This window comes from Macaca thibetana, chromosome 2 (genome assembly GCF_024542745.1).
Source record: "Macaca thibetana thibetana isolate TM-01 chromosome 2, ASM2454274v1, whole genome shotgun sequence".
Lineage (NCBI taxonomy): Eukaryota > Metazoa > Chordata > Mammalia > Primates > Cercopithecidae > Macaca > Macaca thibetana.
In genome coordinates, this window is record NC_065579.1 from 87276718 (window position 1) to 87299035 (window position 22318).

The 22318-nt window shown below is 40.1% G+C and overlaps 1 protein-coding gene and 1 long non-coding RNA gene across 3 annotated transcripts in view; both read right to left on the bottom strand.

The window, feature by feature from the left end:
* MCF2L2 (MCF.2 cell line derived transforming sequence-like 2) overlaps positions 1 to 22318 on the bottom strand; it is a 252899-nt gene that overhangs the window by 211988 nt on the left and 18593 nt on the right. For both annotated transcript variants that reach the window (XM_050780177.1, XM_050780176.1), the window contains exon 2: positions 1858 to 1941. In XM_050780177.1, the coding sequence (XP_050636134.1) occupies positions 1858 to 1941 (84 nt within the window). The remainder of the gene's footprint in view (positions 1 to 1857; positions 1942 to 22318) is intronic.
* The window catches only part of LOC126948425 (uncharacterized), a 35158-nt gene continuing 18175 nt past the window's right edge, over positions 5336 to 22318 (bottom strand). The window contains exon 2 of the long non-coding RNA XR_007723448.1: positions 5336 to 8531. This is a non-coding gene — a long non-coding RNA (uncharacterized LOC126948425). The remainder of the gene's footprint in view (positions 8532 to 22318) is intronic.

The window sequence follows — 22318 nt, forward strand, 5'->3', positions numbered from 1 at the left end:
GGAGGCTGAGGCAGGATAATCACTTGAACCTGGGAGGTGGAGGTTGCAGTGAGCTGAGATTATCCTATTGTACTCCAGCCTGGATGACAGAGCAAGACTACGTTTCAAAAAAAAAAAAAGTTACAATAATCCCATCATACAGATAAGGAAACTGAGGCTTAGAGAAGTAAGCTGCCCAAGGTGACGCTGCTAGTAAGTACAGAATCCAAATTCATATCTGGAGCTGTCTGATACCAGTTCATGTTTTTTCTATATTGCCTCTAAGTCATAAGAACAGAAAGAAATGCCTCAATAATACTCAAAGGAGATAAATTTGGATCATAAATGTATTAATTAATCAGTCACTAGACTGATTCCTGAGATGAGCCATTGCATAATTATATAGGCCAGAATCATGCATTGAGGCCTTAGAGCTTTAGTCTGAGGCTCTAGGAATCTACCCGACCCCAGCCCACCCTGTCATCCATTCCAGACCTTGAGCTGCATGGTGGTCTTGGAGCCTTCTGTGGTAGGGCCACAGCAACAGCTTCCAGGAACCCAGAGGACAGACCCCATTCTGCCTTTTGTCTTGCGCAAGCCTAGACTCATAGTGGGAAGCTATGAGCCTTCAGGAGGCTGGTTATGTCCTCCCACAGGGACCAATGGTGCCTAACTAGGCATTTGGGGAGCAGGGAGACCACGGGCCTCACAGAATAGACCACAGGGACTTGGATATTTTTGTACTGAGCACCTTTTATGTTCTAGTCTCTGATCTAAGTATTGGCAATACAGACAGAAAGAAGAAAAAGGAGGACCCTGTATTTATGGAGCTTTCAGTGACTATGTGAGCAGTGACTAATGTGAAGACCAGAGAATTCCCCCAGAATGTCCTGGATTATGTAAGATGTTGCCACCCAGGAGGCAATGCTGGGGTTGGGAGAAGTATCCCAATAGTAACTGAGTTCGCATCTCCTTCAAATCAGTGGTATGAGGAGCCTGGAGCAGATTAAGTGTGATTTGGAGAAAAGAAAGAGATGGGACTTTTTTTTTTACATCCCATGTTGTAGAATAAAATTCACGCCAACTACATATTCTCTCTGTGATATAACTAAGATGGCTTTGTTGTTTTTTTCAGAAGAGATGTAAAAGTTGAAAATAGTAACTTGCCACTTTATCCCTCCATGTTATATACTAAGGACATCTAATGTCACCACTTCATTCTCTAAGTTGGGTCTAACTACAATTTGGGGTTTGGCATCTACTTCTAGTTTTAGTAATTAAAGTCATGTCACCCTTAGCTAGGCGAATAAGAAAGAACAATATTCAAGTCATGACAGCCTTTCAGGGTTGTGTCTAGGCTCAAAAAATGCTAGACTTTTAGTCAGAACAGTTTCTCTTCATTCCCAATTAAATGCTTAATGGAAATCCCCTTAAATGAGCTAAGAATAAAAGACAGTTCTCCCAGAGAACAAATAACCTCAGCAACATTTGGGAACCCTTAGAACTTAGACCTTTTTAAGGAGGAATCTTGGAAGAACATCCAACAGGAACATTGGAAGAACATCATGGTGGCCGCTGATGTCAGTAGTTATCTCTTTTTCTTTCCTCAAAATCTTTTCAGCTCTGTTATTTACAACCACAAAGAAATGTGCTCCTTTGGGAAAGATCAGATTGCACTGAACAGCAAAGGTAATAATATATATGAGATCCCACCCTCTTCTGGCAGGATAGGCCTCAGCCTGTTCTAGTCCTGGGTGAGGCCTAAGGGGTGAGTAAGATTTGAGTATAATATTCCTCAAGGTTCAAGAGGTTGGGCCTTCCCATCAAGACCCTCCACCCCCATCAAAATCTGGAAATGCAAATGAATGTCCTCCTTACCTGAAAGAATGGCAAATTGTCTGTGAAGTTGTTCTATTATCTCCACCGCCATCAAGGGCCTGACTTCCTGCTGCATAATTTCATCTGCACAAATGAAATACAAAGGGGGTTAAATATGTGCAAATTACAAGAAGAAATTAAAAAGAAACAAAGGCAAGTTGTACTACTGGGAAATCTGGGACTTATCAAGAGATGGTTCTGGCACATCATTCCCTTGAGAACTTGATTCCTGAGACCCAGGGCTGTATCTGGGTTTGTGTGCTTTGGAGTTTATGCATCTGAGTGGGGAACACATTTCTAGAGCCCCTACCAAGGCTTTGGGAGGGACCAATACAAGGAAAGAACCCTGAAGTTTAAGCTTCAGTAGCTTCACAGGAAACCTGCTGGATGATCTGATTACGAAAGCAGGTATTTGCCTACAACTTTGGGTCTGCAGAAGGACACTTTAAACACAAACAACATAAGTTACTAGAGCTCCTTTCAAAACAGGTCATAAAATCAATCTGGGATTCATGAGGGTTCTTTAATTTTTATTTTCCTCCCTACCTCACTTCCTTCCTCCCCACCTTATCTCCATTCCTTTTTCCCCCCTCCCAGAATACTTTAAGGGGCCTCTTCCTACTGCTAAATGTATATAAGGAGGCACTTTTTCAGTTTTCTATTTAAAGATTCTCCTAACTGAATAATAAGTTATAGGTTTCCAATGCAAAAAATCCAATCCTTTCAAGCACAAATCTACAAGGTCCTCTAATCCTAGAAAATGACTTATAAGCCCTGTGATTTGCCCTCATATCCATTTGGGGAAAGCGAATTAGAGAGAGGGGAAGACTGCCTAGAATCCTTCAACCTGGGCTGAAGAGAGGAAGGCATTTTCATGTTCTGTCTGCCTAATAAGATATTATCTTCATTTAACTATTTCCCAGGGAATCTTAAAGAATAAACTGGTAGCTGGGTACTGAGGCCCAGGCAGGAGGACTGCTTGAGGCCAGAAGTTTGAGACCAGCCTGGTCAACAGAGTAAGATCTTGTCTCCACAAAAAATTAACAAATTAGCCAGACATGCTGGTGTATGCCCGTGGTCCCAGCTACTTGGGAGGCTGAGGCAGGAGGATCTCTTGAGTCTAGCAGTTTGAGGCTGCTGTTAGCCATGATTGTGCCACTGCACTACAGCCTGGGCAACAGATGGAGACCCTGTCTCAAAACAAACAAAACAAAACAAAAAACCAAACAACAATAAACAATGAATGAACTGGTTATTGTTGCTACAGGAGTTAAACATCTGGTTAGATTAAGGCATGAACCCAATAACCTGTGCTCTGATGCTAGGGGGGAATTTCCTATTGAATCAGTATGGGGAATTTCCTATTGTTTCAGTAACATTATGATATTCTAGGGTTGACCAATCAGAAGTTAATATTTGGGAAGGTCCTCCTTGAGCCTTGGTTTCTACTCTCAGCTTTTTGGTGTGGAGGTTAAAGGAGATAATATATATGGAGATGTACACAAAGGGTGCTGAGCAAATGCTAGTTATATCCATTGTTCTGAACAGACAGGTCTTTTCCAAATTTGCTTTCTGAAAGTCTTGTAAGGGGTGGGCCAAGTGACAGCTTAAGCCCCAAGATCCCCTTCAATGAATTCCCCCATTGTTTTGGGTAAAGGGGATAAATCCAGACCAGGGCTTCTTCATCCCAATACCACTTCCACCCTGAATTCACTAAAAGTTCAAAGAACTCCTTCGTCACTGTTAATTCAGTGGGTGTAATAATGGCATGGTAGTCATATTTTATACAAAGGGGGGCCTTCTCTGTTAGAAACACAAATTGAAGCATTTAACAGTGAAATGATATGAAGTCTGAGATTTGCTTACAAATACTCCAGCCACTCCCCTTTGCCAAAAGTATGCATGGGGTGGAAGTGGGGGGTAGATGAAACATGATTGACAAAATGTAGATAATTGTTGAAGCTGGTTGATGGGTCCACAGGGGTTTGTCACATAATTCTCTTGCTACATTTCAAATTTTCTGTAATAAAATGTAAAACACAAGTAGACAACAACATAGAGAATTTCAGCAGAAACAGAAGTTATGTAATTAAAGAGTTCTTCAGAGTACAATCTCCCAGCATTCTAGGAAAGTGGCATACTCAGAAATAGAGCTTCCTTATCATTTGTTCATACCTGGGCATTTTTTTATTTTTATTTTTTTAAGATGTAGGATCTTGCTCTGTCACCCAGACTAGAGTGCAGTGGCATAATCATAGCTCACTGCAGACTTGACCTCCTGTGCTCAAGCAGTCCTCCTGCCTTGGGCTCCCAAAGTGCTAGAATCAGAGGCGCAAGCCACCACGCCTGGCCAAGCAAGCATATTTAAGAGATGATGAACTCAGAGAAAAACAAAAATCATAAGGTGTAATTTACTGTTCTTGTATGTTAATATTTGAGGTGTGCTTTAAACATTTTAAAGATGTAAGATCTGAAAGGGGAACAGACATTAGCGAAGTCAGCCATCCCCACACCATCTCATTTTTCAAACAACAACATGGAGACCCAGAGAGTTCCTGAACTTGCCTGTGGTTATGCAACAAATAACTGTAGAGCCCGGATCACCTGACTCTAAGAGGGCCAACTTCAGCCACGCTTGGTAGAATTCCCAAGCTTGGCCTTGAGTTGCAAAGGCTCCTGCAACCCTGAAAGGCTGACTAGTGTCGTGGGAATCTGAGGTTTGCCCATCCCTCCATCCCCCGACAGAGACCTTTCTCACCAGCCTCCTGTGGCTATCAAATGACCAGGACTAAAATTCATAATTTGTTTTTCTAAGAATAGCAATGAGCTGCTTTGCTTTGAGTACAGGTTTTGCTGAGAGTGCTTGGTCTCCAGCGAGGAAGTGACATGGTTATCCTTGAAGTCTTCCTAGCAAAGGAGCCACATGACCCAACCTGGCCCGCTGCAACAGATCATGAGGCTTTCTTGGACTCATCCTCTGACTCATGATGGAGATGACTGCAGATACACCCAGTCTTCAGTTGCCTGACACTGTGGGCCTGTTGGAATAGGGCATGCTCTGTTCTGCCCCCAGTAAGGCACACTTATGCTCTATACCAAAACAGAAAGACCGCCCTGCGGCTGGCAGGCCCTGCCTCCCACTCCTGTATTAGGTAGGTAGGGGAGGAAGTGCAAGAACTGTTTGGTTCTAAAAGAACACCTCCACTGCAGTGGGAAAGGACCTGCTTCAGATTCAGACAGACTTGCATGCAAAGGCACTTTCTGCCACCTTCTAGATAGGTGATCAGGGCAAGTACACTCTGAGTCTTAGTGTTCTCACCAGTAAAAGGGTTTTTCCTTCTCCCAGGAAAAGGTGAGCAGAACCGTGACCCACCAAGGCGCTGGTGCCTGTTACACATCTGCCCCGGCCTCACAGAAGTCTGTGGAGGCTTCCCGCTTGTTTTTTGCCATTTTTGGCTTGCTTAGATTAGGGAGAAACTTGTCTTTTTTTTTTTTTTTTTGAGGCGGAGTTTCGCTTTTGTTGCCCAGGATGGAGTGCAATGGTGCAATCTCGGCTCACTGCAACCTCCACCTCCCGGGTTCGAGCGATTCTCCTGCCTCAGCCTCCCGAGTAGCTGGGATTACAGGCATGCACCACCATGCCCGGCTAATTTTGTATTTTTAGTAGAGACAGGGTTTCTCCATGTTGGTCAGGCTGGTCTCCAACTTCCGCCTCGGCCTCCCAAAGTGCTGAGATTACAGGTGTGAGCCATCATGCCTGGCAGAAACTTGCCTCTGTTACCCACATAAGGCAAAGGGAAGTGATAATTCAATTTCAACACAATTTCTATCCTGGGCAAACAAATACACTAGGGAAAAACTTGTCTCTTTTCTATCCTTGATAAGTACACAGAAGTGTGACTCTATTTTACCCTGGCCCCACAATTCCAGAAATACAGATGGTATCAAAGGCCACACACAGCCTCCAGACTCAGGCAATGAAATAATAGTCCAGCATGTCCCACGGGAATTCCACTGCAGCCAGCAAGCAATATCCCTGTGTTGCCCACTTCCCAGGCTGAGAGAGCAGCATGTGCTCTGGGGCCAGGACCTTTGCTAATGATTGGAGTCATCCTCCTTACAACAGAGGGCAGGAAACAGGGCTGATGACATCTCAACACTGATTGCTGCAATGGATAAGGGATAAAGGGCAGTGAAACCCTTAGCCCCCCACTCTTGCTCTTCTGAAATTTCTGTCACACTGTGATTTAAAAGATTCAAGTATGCCCAGGAGGCGGAGTTTGTAGTGAGCCGAGATCGCGCTACTGCACTCCAGCCTGGGTGACAGAGCAAGACTCCGTCTCAAAAAAAAAAAAAAAAAAAAAAAAAAAGATTCAAGTATGATCTGAGGGGGAAAAAAAAGAACTAAATAAATAAATACCTAGGTTAAGGGGGAAAAGGTATGGTCTGGAGCAGAGAACAGCTCCCCCAAGTTTGGCAGACCCTGTGACATCACTGTTTTGCCCAGAGAATCAAGGGGACAGAAGGAACAGAAGCGTCTGCCAGTTCATCAAACTAGATCCCAACAACTGAGTCTGCAATAACACGTAACAAGCCACGAACCAGGATCTCCGCTCTCAGGCGCTGTGTAAAGACTGTACCTGTTAATAACATGAATAGGGCACCAGCTGTGAGCTCGACACTAACTTTGCATGCCACGGATAAACTAGTTGAATTTATTGCACAATAACAGAAAAGGGATGTGCCCTAACACTCAAATGAACATCTTCCAGCCTGCCCCACCCTCCTATGTCCACAACTAGACTAGACTTGACCACTGAGGAAACTCTGGACCAGAGGCTCAGAGACACCAGTTGCTGGGCTGGTACAAAAGGCCAGCCCATGAGGCATAATGCATTTCACCACTCTGTTTTATTGGCCAGGTCAGAAATAACACAGACATATTTCCTTCTTTTACTGGCTCCTGTGCTATAGCGATGCTTAACCTGCCCTATAATAGTGACTTTTGTCTTATTCATAACAAATAATGAAGTAAAGGCTTTTGAAAGACAGAATAATTGTTTAGAAGGAAATTTAAAGATTTTAAAAATCAAGAACACTAGAACATGTCCAACTTCCTAGTTGTCAACAAATGAAACTTAAACAGCAATAGAATATCTCATTTCATCCACAAAATAATTGAGATTCTAATACACAATGCTGGGGTTATAATGGAAAATCAGTGCTTCTGCATAACCTCAGGGAGTGAAGCAGGTAGCATCCTTATGAAAAGTAGTTTCTCAATCTTTTATCTGGTGATCTCTGAGCACTTATGTGGTTGATTCCATACCAGATACTTTATATATGTGACCTCATTTAATCCTCAAAACAACTCTAAGGGTGATATTGAACTAGATTTGAAGTAGCTTGTCCAAGATCATGCAGATCCAGAACTTGAACCCAGCTCATTCTGACCTCCAAAGCCCAATGTCTTAACCATTACAGTCATTAAAATCTCCATAATATTTTATGCACTCATCCTATATCTGAAAATATATCACGAGAACATAATAAAAACTTTATATGTAACAGTGTAGACTGTAATATTTTTACCAGAGTGAAAAAATGGAAGCAATCATTACACAAGTATAAAGACTGCATCCATCAAAAAATATTTAAGATACAATGTCAAGGACACAAAAATCCTACAAATGGTTAGATTATAGCCAGATTTTAAAAAAGAAAGAAAAAACCAAGTGTGTGATATGTTTATGCACTTATGTGTGGGTGTATGAGAAAAGAATATATGAAACAGTTGTGTTAAAGTGATGGCATTATATGTGGTTACCCCTTTAGCTTACTTACAGAAAAGTATGCACTGGTAGCCTTTATTTTTTACGCTATTGGTACTTTATTGAAGTATAATTTACATGCAATACAGTGCACAAAGCCTTAAGCATACAATTTGAGGAATTTTGACAAATATACACTGATGTAACCATCAAACAGATCAAGAAATGGAATATTTGGCAGGGTGCAGTGGCTTATGCCTGTAATCCCAACACTTTGGGAGGCCGAGGTGGGAGGATCACCTGAGGTCAGGAGTTTGAGACCAGCCTGGCCAACATGGTGAAACTCCACTAAAAATACAAAAATTAGCCAGCGTCGTGGCACGTGCGTGTAATCCCAGCTACTCAGGAGGCTGAGGCAGGAGAATCACTTGAACCTGGGAGGCGGAGGTTGCAGTGAGCTGTGATCATGCCACTGCACTCCAGCCTGGGCAACAGAGCAAGATGTCATCTCAGGAAAAAAAAAAAAAAAGAAAAGAAAAAGGAATGGAATATTTCCCTCCCACCACCTCCAGAGAGTTCCTTGTGGCACCCCCTGCCCAGACCCTCACTTTGGAGGGCTCAGCGTCTCACACCCTACCCCCATGAACATATGTATTAAAGAACACTTGGCTGCCCCGGGCACTCATGGTCCAGTGCTCAGTGCTGGCAGGTGCACATAGCCCTGGAAATCTACTCTTTGAACGCTGCTCAGACCCAGGGAAATACTTCACAGCTCTTGGTCTATGTCCTCAAAAGAAAATGCGACTGCATCCAAATGCTAGGGTGGTTTGTGGGTTGCGCCACTGCTGACATCAGGGACACACACTGCTTCAGAGCGCAGGGAGGATTTGAACTGCGGAAGTGCTTAGATAAGAGAAAAAACAAATGAATTAACTTGAGAAATCCCTCCTCTCTCATAGCATGATAATGTAGATTCTTTGGTAATTATATATCCAGTCCAATAGAACCAAGCATCAATGCTCTTACTTTTCTTTTTGTAATTCATCATGCAAATATACTCAAAGTTTGAACTTGTTAAACACAATTACATTTTACTTAGATCACATTGACTTTAGATCACTATTCTCAACAGTTCACTGTTTTTGCTGACATGAAGACAAGAAAAAACATATTTTATGGAATAATGACTTAGGGATTATGTATATATTTATTATTAATTCACATATCACTGGCCCATAACCAGTGAAACCTATTGATTGGAAACAGTGTGTGGACAAAACAATAATAATTATTATCATTACTGTATATTCAGTATACATACGATAATATGATATAGTATAATGAGATGAGAAAGGAGATTAGACAGAGAAACAGAAGGAGACAGAAACACAGAGAAAACCATGTGAAGAAGGAGGCAGATATCAGAATGATGCAATCACAAGCCAAGAAATAGCCAGAGCTCCCAGAAGCCAGAAGAGACAAGAAACGGAATCATCCCCAGAGCTTCTAGAGAGTGGCCCTACCAGCACCTTGAGGGTGGACTTGTGGCCTCTAGGACTGTGAAAAAAATTAATTTCTGTTGTTGTAAGCCATCAAGTTTTGTGGTCATTTGTTACAGCAGACACAGGAAACTAATATAATAGGCATAGACTGGAAACAGACAATTGATAGAAGAAATATAGCCAATAAATTTATATCAAAACATGTTTAACCACATGTCTTAGTCTGTTCTTGCTGCTATAACAAAATACTTCCACTGAGTAATTTACAAATGTAGAAATTTTATTTCTCACAGTTCTGGAGACTGGGAAGTCTAAGGTCAAGGCACCAGCAGATTCAGTGTCTGGCAAGGACTTCCCTCTGCTTCCAAGATAGTGCATTCTTGCTGCATCCTCACATGGTGGAAGGGTGAAAGGGATGTATGCTGAGTCCTCACATGGCAGGAGAGATGGAAGAGGGAGGCAGCTGTCTGAAGCTTCTTTTATAAGGGCACTAATTCCATTCATAAAGGTGGATTCCTCATGACCTGTCCACCTCCCAGAGGCCCCACTTTCTAATACCGTCACCTTGGGGGTTAGGTTTCAACATATGAATTTTGGAGGGACACATACATTCAAACCATGGATAAAGAAATGTAAATTAAAACAAAACGAGATATTTTCTGCCTGATGGATTAGTGATTATCTTAACAATGAATAAGATTGGGTTGGTAAGAGCATAGGCAGATTATCTATGGGTGAAAGTATAAATAGGTACAATCTTTCCATTGATTAATTTAAAAATAACTGTCAAAATATTAAATATGCAGCATTTTAGCCAAGAAATTCCATGTCTAGGGATTTCTAAGGTAATACTAATACGAGTACAAAATAAATGGGTTCAAAGATGTTTATTATAGCTTGTTCTTTTGTTGCAAATGACCATTAATAGAGGATTGGTTAAATAAATGATGATAAAGCCATATAATAGGATACTATGGAGGCATTTAATAAAATCAGATATATCTATGCTACTGACAGGAAAGGAGGTTTAAAATATATTAAGTTTTTTAAAAAGAAAGTGAGATACAGAACAGAATGTTGTTTATATTTATATGTATGTATGTATAGAGGTACTGCTTAAGTTGAATTGCAATGAGCTATTGAAGCAGAGATGGCTCGCTGCCCATCAGAATGTCACAGATCCTCTTCCATACGGTAGCTTTACCACTGAAAGGCAGTTGCCTAGCCAGGGCCTCAATCTCCCACCCACCCCTTTACCTTCAGTTATGGTCATGTGACTGAATGCCAATGGGAGGTAAGCAAAAATGATGTTTCACTTCTAAGCTGGGGTATTTAAAAAACAAGTTTGCTTTCGCCACTCTCTCTTCCCTCTCCCAGGCTGCAAGGTGACAACTCCAAGTATAGCAAATGGCAGACCCACAAGATAGAGGCAGCCAGGGTCCCTAAAACACTGAGAGAAAACAGCTCTCTGACAGAGGACAGTGTGTTGGAATCTATTAATCCATTGAAATTTGGGTGTTTGTTACAGCAGCTGGTGCTACTCTTAGAAGCATTCATTTTATAATATTAATATAATATACTTATAATAATATATATTATAAATATACTTTTTTCTTTAAAAAGAGAAAAAAGGGAGGGGGGACAGTCAGTGGAAAAGCAAACCTCCAGTTGCTAACCCTCCTTGACCCCCCAACAATTACATAAACTATGGGTCTTTATTAACGCATATTTCAATCAGCGTGTTATCTCTAGTTTCATTCCCCTAATCCCAAGGAATCAGTGTTACTTTAGTCCGAAAAGTCAACTGACAGTATCTCATGAACATAATGCTGCAGTAATGTTAGAAAGGTCTTTCAGATACTCACAAAATTTACATTAACATACTCAACCTTTCATTGTTGTCTTGAGTCACAGAATAAAATGACTGACAGCTAAAGAATACAGGTGAACATTTCATAATCTTCTTTAGTAGGGAAAAAAATTAGGCCTATATAATGCTGTGAGCTTAGGATTTGGCAATTCTTATTCTTCTTTCAAATTATTTCCTCTCCTCACTACTAACAGAGTTGGAAAGCCCTTGTAATAATTTAATTTTCATAAAATCAGAGCAATCATATACACTTCAATTCAAGCCTTGTAAGGATTTGTGTGCATGCATAGGTGAGCACACATGTTTAAATATGGAAAGCAAAATCTATTTAACAAGTTGTCCTTATCTAAGTAGCAAATATATAATAGCCATTGCCTTTGAGAATATAATTTATGCATTACATACTAAATATGTATATGGTATATAACTATGAATCATGTCTCAATCAGAAAGTATACTGCAACAATGATTTTTTTTAAAGCACACTTCATTTAATAACTTCCCACTCTTGAAGAAACAGGTTCCAAGTATAAAGGGTAATGAGAGAGCCTAAGACATTTGCTTTAATCACCTTTTCTAGCCTGTGATCCAAAGGGAATAAATGTATTATAAACATTTTCAAGGCAAACAAACAAACAAACAAAAGGTGGGAGCATGCCACTAAGTGCATTTCTAAAAGAAGCAGTCTTAGAAACAAGTAGTTGCTTCAGCTTTGAGAACATCTGTCCTGCTGGCTTCCAAGTACACAGAAAGCACACTTAGAAATGATGTTTCTTCTCACCAGCCCACTGAAGGGAAGCGCTTTTCTTTTTCTACTCTGAGACCATCAGTCTGTTATCAGTTCATGCATCTAACATGAAGCCTTTCAGACTCAACATTTTTCTCCAGGAATATGAATTTCATAACCTGGATTCTTATTTTCACTTTCATTTCATAGAAGAAATATAGAAATATTGAAATGGTAAAGGTTCAGATCCTGAGATGGGATGTAAAGCATCTCCTAAACTCCTGAAGATTAGGTGCAAGTACAATCTGACTCTCAAATGAAGGATATTCTTTGCTGCCATGAAGTGACCAAGATCCTACTTACTACCACTTGGAAAAAAAGCAAGATATGTTGGTAATTTTAAAAAATAGAAAATAGAACCAAACAAAATTAAGTAAAACGTATTCCTTTAACCAAAATTAACCAGTTATCTCATTGTTATACAATACTCAGTGCATGTATATGTATGTGCAGACATATGTAGGCTTTCAAAACAAGCTCACACTTACACATTCCATATTACAACCTAATTTTTCAGAAAATTGTATCTTTTTATTACGAATCTACCTATGAACATATCAATAAATGACCATCTACAATATTGTAATAGCTAATTAATGCTTTTTATAAAAGTCATTTTAGAAATTCTTCACAAAAAACTTGAGACAGTACTGCAAAATACGATTTTTTTAATGTAAAATTTCTTACTTTTAAATCATTGTGCTAACAATGAGGAGAAATAAAACACATACATAAAACACATGCATCATTGCGTCCACACTACCTTTTTTTGCCACATATTCTAGCCTGATGCAACTTCCTACTAAACGGTGATAGGCCCTCATCTCTGCCTCTGTTATCCGCACCAAGGTGTAAGGTGAGTATCTAGGATCTTGCTGCTCACACTTCGTGCACCAGACCACCACTGGATTCCAGGAAACGGTGCCACCTCGCTCGCTCTCCATTTCTCTCTAGGCACTGCACTCACACAGAAATGTTCAATCCTTTCTCCCAGTTAATCTCCCTGAAGTTCACTCAAGGTCATTTCATGGCTGAGAGCTGATCCTTTTGATTGGTGAGTGCTCACAGGTTTACAGCCCCAGCAGATTATCAAACGTACTCATTTAGAAACAAAAGGAAAACTGGGGGATGACAGAGAGGGACATCCTAGCTTCATGAGAATCAGAATTTTTTTTTTAGAAGTATCATATCATCACATCATGAGACACAAATCAGGTCACCAGATATTTAAAATAAAATGATAAGGATAAACTTTTTAAAGGATGTTCTAAAAAAACAAACAAACAAACAAAACAAAACAAAAAACTTATTCCAGGCCACAATTCTACCCTCCTCTTCTAACCTCTCTAGGCTGCCAGTAATAAAATCCAGAGGCTTAACGCTGCAGCCAGTAAGATTCACTATCTGAGCAGGCACCTTAGATTGACATGGCAAACGGTAAAGGTTCAGATCCTGAGACAGGATGTACAGCGTCTCCTGGACTCCTCCTGAAGATCAGGTGCAAGTATAATCTGATTCTCAAACGAAGGATATTCTTTGCCTGTCATAATGTGATCAAGATTCTACTTACTACCACTTGGGGAAAAGTGAGTTCACCTTTCAAACTGTGCCATGCAGAGAGTATGATATACTGAGAGAGAGGCTGCCTTTCCCTGATGCATTTTATTTTGGTTCTTCATGCTTAATGGTATTTATTAATAATGTGCTTCCATATTTAAAGAAAGAGTACAATGCAAAATAGCCAATCAGCAAGTAATAAATGTTTTTACACAAACCTCTCATCTTTATTTGTATCATTCAAGCTAAAATTTCAGAGTAAGCCTTGCAATTGGCCAAGGAGAAACTGGAAGACATTTTTTTTTATTATTTAAAAAGGTTTTTAACTTTATTTGGGGGAGGGATAAAAATGTACAAATATTAAACTATACATTTCAATGAGCTTTGAGAAAAGAATACATCCATGTAACCCATACCTCTTTCAAGATGTAGAACATTTCCATAGCCCCAGAAGACACCTTCAAGTCCCTTCCCAGTCAACCCTGGTTCCCAGGCAACCACCATTGTGACTTTTTTTGAGAGAGACTAGTATTGCCTGTTCCAAAACATCATATGGTATAATAATACAGTATTGATTCTTTTGTGTCTAGCTTCTTTCTATCAGGATAATGCATTTGAGATTCATCCACAGTGGGTATCAGTAGTTCATTCATTTTCATCGCTGAGTTATATGTCATCATATGGACAGCTATTGCTTGTTCATTCTCCTACTGACAGACATTCAGGTTTTTCCCCAACTTGGACTGTTTTAAATGAAGTTGCTATGAACCTTCATGTAAAGGCCTGTGTGTAGACATGTTTAGCTTTCTCTCAGACAAATATCGAGAAATGGTATTGATGAGTCAAAGGGTAGGGGTATATTTAACTTACAAGAAACTGTCAAATGTTTCCCCAAAGCAGTTGTACTAGAAAGCACTTTAAGATTAGAGACTACTCAGTTGATTAATTAGAGCTAGTTCTTTGTTGTTGTTAAAATTACAGTAAGTTTGTGGAGATGAGGGGAATTAATGAAATCGTTATCAAGTTATCTGAAAGAATATAAAAGGCTAGAAGGGTTAGGAAAATGTTTTTTTGGCCAGGCACAGTGGCTCGCACCTGTAATCCTAGCACACTGAGAGGCTGAGGCAGGAGATCACTGTAGCCCAGGAGTTTAAGACAAGCCTAGGCAACATAAGGAAACCATGTCTCAAAAAAAAAGGTTTTTAAAAAAAGCAAATGCTAGATAAAGAGAATTTCTCCTGGCAGATATTTTAAAGTTATTATGTTAGCACTAATAAAATACAAAGAATGAAACAAGACCCAGGAATAGATTATAAATTCAAAAATAACAATATGTAAAGAATGAGGCATTGCCAATCAATGAAGAAATACTTAATAAATACTACTGAGAAAATTACAAAAAATATATATCAGAAATTTAAAAGTTGTGTAAAAAAAAATAAAACCACTAAAAGATACTTAAAAAAAAAAAAAAAAAAAAAAAACCCTGATGATTATTTACTTATTCTTTACTTGAGGAAGGATATAAAAGCAACAGAAAAGGCCAGGAGCAGTGGCTCATCCCTGTAATCTCAGCACTTTGGGAGGCTGAGGCGGGCAGATCACCTGAAGTCAGGAGTTCAAGACCAGCCTGGCCAAAATGGTGAAACCCTGTCTCTACCAAAAATAAAAATATAAAAATTAGTTGGGTATGGTGGGCACCTGTAATCCCAGATACTTAGGAGGCTGAGGCAGGAGAATTGCTTGAACCCGGGAGGCAGAGGTTGCAATGAGCCGAGATCGCACCATTGCACTCCAGTCTGGGTGACAGTGAGACTCCGTCTCAAAATAAATAAAATAAAATAAAAGCAATATAAGAAATTGTAACCTGCAAAAGGGTCTTGCCGCTCACCGCTTCTCAAAATAAGTCAAAAATAATGACGAGTTGTGATAAGAGAGAGCAAGATTGTATTATCCATGCTAGCATGGGAAGAGTAGAAAGCAATTCCACTCTTAAATTTGTGGAGGGAACACACGGGTTTTTAAACAAAGGGCTTGGAAAGTAGAAGAGGCAAATGGGGCTACGAGATTCCAGGTGGCATGACTTGCTCAGGTGGCTCTGGTGGCCCTCGAATTATTGTCTCATTTGGTGAAGGGGCTGGCACCTTCGTGGATCCTGCCAGGTTGTAAATTAGTCTTCAGCTGGGTGTGGGTTCCATCCTTGAAGGAATCTTTTGTTGAAGAGAGAATTCTGGAGGTGCCTGGTCCCTATTAGGATCTGACTCCTGAAGCTTCTAACAAAAAATATGACCAGATAAGACCACATGGTCTGTGCTTAATAAGCATTAGGCAAATAAATGTTCATAAGGCATGAGAGTATAGTATGGGAAAGGAAAGGGAGTGGAGGTTCGCAGCACATTCCATTGCTGTCTTTTAAGATGAGAGGCACATACATGCAGTTTGTCTCAAAGTTATATCTTGAAACTGACAGGGGTAAGAGGAAAAGGGAAAGAAGAAAAAAATGTTTAAAAAGTGGTTTGAGGCTCAGCTAAGCTGATGGTTACAAAATAACAAAATAAAAGATCTATAGATTTGACTACATACAATTTTAAACCTTTGTATGTTAAAAGACATCAAAAACAAAATTATAAACAGCAAACTGGAGAACAAAAAACCTTCTATAAACTTAAGAAAGGCTTAATAGCTTTAACATTTAAAAAATTTATGCACAAATGCCTTGGTCCCAAGCCAAATATTAACAAGTCACAGAGCAAAAAGTAAAACAGCTAATAAAATATTAAAATCATTAGAGTTCACTCATAATTTTTTAAAATTCAATTAAAATGAATACAAAAACACATTTATCAAACAAGCAAAAATTCAAATAAGAAAATAAAAATATGCATCACTAGAAGACTAACATTACAGATACTGCATCATTCCCTTCACATGCATTCTTTTAAAACAACCCTGCAAGTAAGTTCTGTCATTAGCTCATATGTCATACAAAATCACAAGTGCTGATAAACAGATCAAGTGAAAGCAAGAACCCCCACATCCTGTTGATGGGTATAAGTTTCCCAGAAGGCAATCTGACCAAAACATATTTAAAAACTTAACACTTACACTCTCTAATGCAATATTTTCTAGAACTCTACTTGTAAAACAACAATATGGGCCGGGCACGGTGGCTCACGCCTGTAATCCCAATACTTTGGGAGGCTGAGATGGGTGGATCACGAGGTCAGGCGTTCGAGACCAGCCTGGCAAACATGGTGAAAGCCCGTCTCTACTACAAATACAAAAAAATTAGCCGGGCATGCTTGTGGGCGCCTATAATCCCAGCTACTCAGAAGCCTGAGGCAGGAGAATCACTTGAACCTGGGAGGCGGAGGTTGCAGCGAACCGAAATCTCGCCACTGCACTCCAGCCCGGGTGACAGTGCGAGACTCCATCTCAAAAAAAGAAAAAAAAAAATCTGAAATGTGTGCAAAAATTTCTGACTAAAGATGCTCCTTGCATCTTAAAAATAACATTGGGAAACTGGGAATAACCTATATGAACAACATAATTTATGGTAAAATCATGTAGCAAAAAAATTATAAAGCATTAAAATATTATCTATGGAGATGTCTGAATAGAATTTACAATATAATTGAATGTATAGTATAGTTTTCAAAAGCAGAATATAATCTATATAATTCTATCTGTAATATGTATGATACATGTAAAGAAAGCTAGATCATATCATCTTAACTATGTAAAAATGCCAAAGGAACGAAAAGCTAATGGGATATAGCTCAAAAGGTAACTGTGATTATTATTAGAAAATGGGATTATAGACTTTCTTTCTTGTACTTTTCTGTATTTTCCAAATATTGAACAATGAGCATGTATTATTTTTTCGGTATTATTTTTCTTTGCTAATTCTTCTTAAAATTGTTTTTTTAACCAATAGTATAAGTCACTCTTTTGGGGATACAGTTCTATGAGTTTTGACAAATGCATAGAGTTGTTTAAGCATCAACACAATCAGGATACAGTATAGTTGATCGCCCCTGTGTAGTCAAACCACTCACCCACCCTTAACCCCTGGCAATCACTGCACTCCTATAGTTTTACCTTTTCCCAAAATCATAGAAAGATCAGTATGTACCTTTTGATTCTGACATCTTTATCTTAGCATAATACATTTCAGATGTATTTACATTATCATCTGTATCAATAAATCATTTCTTTTTATTATTGAATATTCCACTGGGCAGATGTACCACAGTTGATCACTTCCCCAGTGAGGGACACTTGGGTTGCTTCCAGTTTTGTTTTTTTAGACAGGGTCTCGCTCTGTCGTCCAGGCTGCAGTACAGTGGCATGATCTCGGCTCACCACAACCTCTGCCTTGCAGGTTCAATCAATGCTCATGCCTCAGCCTCCTGAGTAGCTGGGATTACAGGCGCGAGCCACCAGGCCCAGCTAATTTTTGTATTTTTAGTAGAGACAGGGTTTCAACATGTTGGCCAGGCTGGTCTCGAACTCCTGACCTCAAGTGATCCGCCCGCCTCAGCCTCCCAAAGTGCTGGGATTACAGGCATGAGCCACCAATGCACCTGGCCCTGCTTCTAGGTTTTAGTGATTAAGAATAAAACTGCTATAGATATTCATGAACAGATTTTTAAGTGACCGTGAGTTTTCGTTTTCTTGGGTTGCGATTACTGAGTCATATATTAAGTGTATGTTTAACTTTATAAGAAATTGCCAACTGTTTTCCAACATGGCTGTACCATTTAACATTCCCACCAACAGTGCATGTAAGATATCCAGTCCCTTGTCATCTTCACCATGACTTGGTATTGTCATTTTTTTTAGTCACTCTAACAGGTACGCAATTTCACTGATGACTACTGATATTGAGCATATTTTCATGTGTTTTTTACTATCTGTATATCTTGTATCTTCCTTGATAAAGTATCCATTCAAATCTTTTGCCCATTTTTAAATTGGGTCATTTGAGTTTTTTTATTATTGAATTTGAGAGTTCTTTTTATACATTCTGGATCAAGTCCTTTGTCATATATGCTATTCACAAGTCTTTTTTCTTTTTTTGAGACAGAGTTTCGCTCTTGTTGTCCAGGCTGGAGTGCAGTGGTGTGATCTCAGCTCACTACAACCTCCGCCTCCCAGGTTCAAGCCATTCTTCTGCCCCAGCCTCCCCAGTAGCTGGGACTACAGGTGTGCGCCACCATGCCCGGCTAATTTTTGTATTTTTAGTAGAGACGGGGTTTCACCACGTTGACCAGGCTGGTCTCAAACTCCTGACCTCAGGTGATCTGCCCACCTTGGCCTCCCAAAGTGCTGGGATTACAGGCGTGAGCCACCATGCCCGGCCTATTCACAAATCTTTTTTCCCCAGTTGGTGGGTTGTCTTTTCATTCTCTAAACAGTATATTTTGCAGAGAAAAAAAAAAAAATGTCAATGTTACCAAAATCTAACTTAAATCAAATTTCCTTATGAATCAGACTTTTGGTCTTGGTGACCAACTAAGGTCACAAAGATTTCCTCCTATGTTTTCTAACAGATTTCTAATTAGCTCTTACATTTAGGTCCATGATCCACTTTGAGTTAATTTTTCTATATGGGGTGAGGTATAGGTAAGGGTTCAATTGTTTTGCACATAGATGTCTAATTGTTCCAGCACCATTTGTTGAAATTGCCATTGCATCATACTCCATTGAACTGCCTTTATACCTCTGACAAAAATCATTTGGCCATATTTGTATGGTACTATTCTGGATTATCTACTCTGCTCCATTGATCTACATGTCTATCCTTTTGCCAGTACCACACTGTTGTGATTACTTTGCTTTAAAGTAAGTTTTAAAGTTAGGTAATGTGAATCCTCCAAATTTGCTCTTTTAAAAAAAATTGTTATTATAGTTCTTTTTGCCTACTATAGTATCTCTTAGCTGATTCTCAATTTCTACAAAAATACATAATAGATTTTTGATTGAAGTTGTGTTTAATTTATAGATCAATTTGGGAAGAATTGACATCTTGAGTCTTCCAAACCTTAAATACGAATGATATATTAGTTTTATAAACAGTTTTTAAAGCCCTTATGAAATATCACATAATGCTCATTCTCCTCCCTCTTTCTTCTGCTTATTTTTTAGAGTCTACTGCAAAGCCCACAGAAAATGACCAGAAAACATGATCTTTCTTTTTAAAATCTGGGTCAGTTTTCCCAAGGCACTGAGGGAGAAAATGGCCACCTCACATATGAGGTTTGTGTAGTGGAATTTTCCTTCTCATTTCTGCACCATATGTCAAGGTCTAAAATCCCATTTCACAGCCTGCAGGCTTGTTCCTCCTTTGCAAGCAAGGCTAGAGGTATAAATACTGCAATAGAAATAAGATGGAATGAAGAATAGGAGGCTGAGAATGCAAGAGTTCATTAGGCCTGTCATTCTAGTCTAGGTCCTGCACCAAACCCTCTTCATGGTGGGGGAGAAAAATGAGGAAAGAGAAAGGTGCCATGGGGTATGGGAGGTGCCAGTAAATTGGTGACGGTAAGGGCTGTGAAACCCTGAGGTGCTAGGGTGGCCAGAGGACACTTTCAACACAAAGATGCCTCTGGCTCCATTTCAAAGTGCCTGTGTTGCTAGACACAGGCTCTGTTTGCTCTGTTTGCTCCCCAACTTTGGAAAGTTATCTTGCAACCCCCGATCTTCTGTGTGCATGATTTTTGAGACACTGGGAGAAAGAGCTGGATTGCACAACTGAACCAACCAAGTGCAAAAGAAAGGCAGTCACTGAAAACTGGAGCCCAGAGCAAAGAGGCCAGGAGACCACAAGATCAGCCCAATGATGAAAGAGAACCTGGGAGGCTTGGGACTCCACGAGCGACCTGGGAATGATGGCTGACTTTGCCTAAATACTGTCTTATGTTTGCTTAAGGTCTACCTCCCCATTAGACTGCAGGCTCCAGAAGGACAGTCATTCATTCATTCATTCCTCCAGGCCCCCTACCTGAGGAGCTGGGCAGGATGCTGCAGCTGCAGCAGTGGAGGCCATGGCCTGGTTCTGGCCCTCAGAGGCCTATGGCCATGGGCAGGGGTTATCCCCACTCCTTCATACCCCGTCCTCAGCCCTGGCCCAGTGCCCAGTTCCCACAGGCCTTTAGGAAATGTGGTTAGTCTTTTTTTTTTTTTTTTTTTTTTTTTTTTTTTTGTTACGGAGTCTCGCTCTGTCGCCCATTCTGGAGTGCAGTGGCGCCATCTCGGCTCACTGCAAGCTTCGCCTCCTGGGTTCACGCCATTCTCTTGCCTCAGCCTCCCAAGTAGCTAGGACTACAGGCGCCGCCACCACGTCCGGCTAATTTTTTGTATTTTTAGTAGAGATAGGGTTTCACCGTGTTAGCCAGGATGGTCTCCATCTCCTGACCTCGCGATCCACCCGCCTCGGCCTCCCAAAGTGCTGGGATTACAGGCGTGAGCCACCGCGCCCGGCCGTGGTTAGTCCTAAATTGGGGATTAAAGAGGAGAAACAGGCTGAAGGACCTCTTTCCCCGCAGCAATTTAATTAATTCTAGCTTCCCAGGGTATAGAAAGAGAAAGCTAAAATGAATGTGAACTGATCTGACAATAGGTAGAAAAAAACAGACACATAATCCAAAACCTGGGCTGGACAGGAGCTAAGCTCAGATAACTGAACAAAGAAATCCAGAGGCAACTCTTCTAAGCCTCTGTGCTCAAACATTTTGAACACCTGTAGTTTGTCCACATGCATACCGTTTGTACTTAAAACCCCCTCATAGTAAAGTCCTCTAAATACAAAGAGTCTTCTATACTAAATAAAAGTGCATAGTGGTGCTGCCACCTTGCCATGATAATGAGAGGTTATAACTTTATTAGATTATTAGACTTTTTGCTTAAGACTCTAGTGCTTAGCATGGGAAGTGCAATTAGGCAACACTCCTAAACATTTCTTAACAGGCTTATCCTTATTTAAGAATTATGTGTTTATTACTTCTGCATGTTTAGACTACAAAGTAAATTCTCTAGCTTTAGTTAACAGTTTTTCTTTGGAAGAAAGTGACTATTAATAAGTCAGCTTTTCAAGGGACTCATAAAATACTTAAATTCAGGGATTAATGCTTTCATTTTCTATTCTATTTTTTCAAAAGATTTTTCAAAACTCAGTAATAGCACTTCTGTCATTTGCTGGTTTATATATCACTTTGTCAGGTGAAATTAAACCAAATATGAGCATTCAAAGGCCTTGAAGCCAGCCAGACCTGACTTTCAATTCTGACATTTCCTCTTGCTATGACCTTGGGCAAGCTTCCTAACCTGCTTAAGCCTCAAATTTCTCCTCCATATAAATAGACTGCATTTACCATTAAACTTAATTAAATAAACAATGTACATTTAAAAAGCACAACTTGTGACACTAAAAGGCAGGAAATAAATGGCAGCTAAAATAACATCTTTTTTTTTTTTTTGAGATGGAGTTTTTGCTCTGTTGCCCAGGCTGGAGTGCAATGGTGCAATCTTGGCTCACTGCAACCTCCACTTCCTGGGTTCAAGTGATTCTCCTGCCTCAGTCTCCTGAGTAGCTGCGATTACAGGTGCCCACCACCATGCCTGGCTAATTTTTGTATTTTTTAGTAGAGACTCGAGGTTTCACCATGTTGGTCAGGCTGGTCTCGAACTCTTAACCTCAGGTTATCCACCCACCTTGGCTTCCCAAAGTGCTAGGATTACAAGCATGAGCCACCGCACCCAGCCAATAGCATCATTTTAAATGTTATTTCCATATCCTCTAGCCTTTCCAATCTCTTACTCCTAGAAAAGGATCTATATGAGGAAGGAAAAACAATGAGACACCATAGATCTGCCTTCAAGCTTGAGGTCATTCTTTCTTTCAAGGCAAAGCTCACTATTGAGCTTTGTTGTCCAGGGAAGGGTTATTGACCATGGAGGCCTAGGCAGAGAC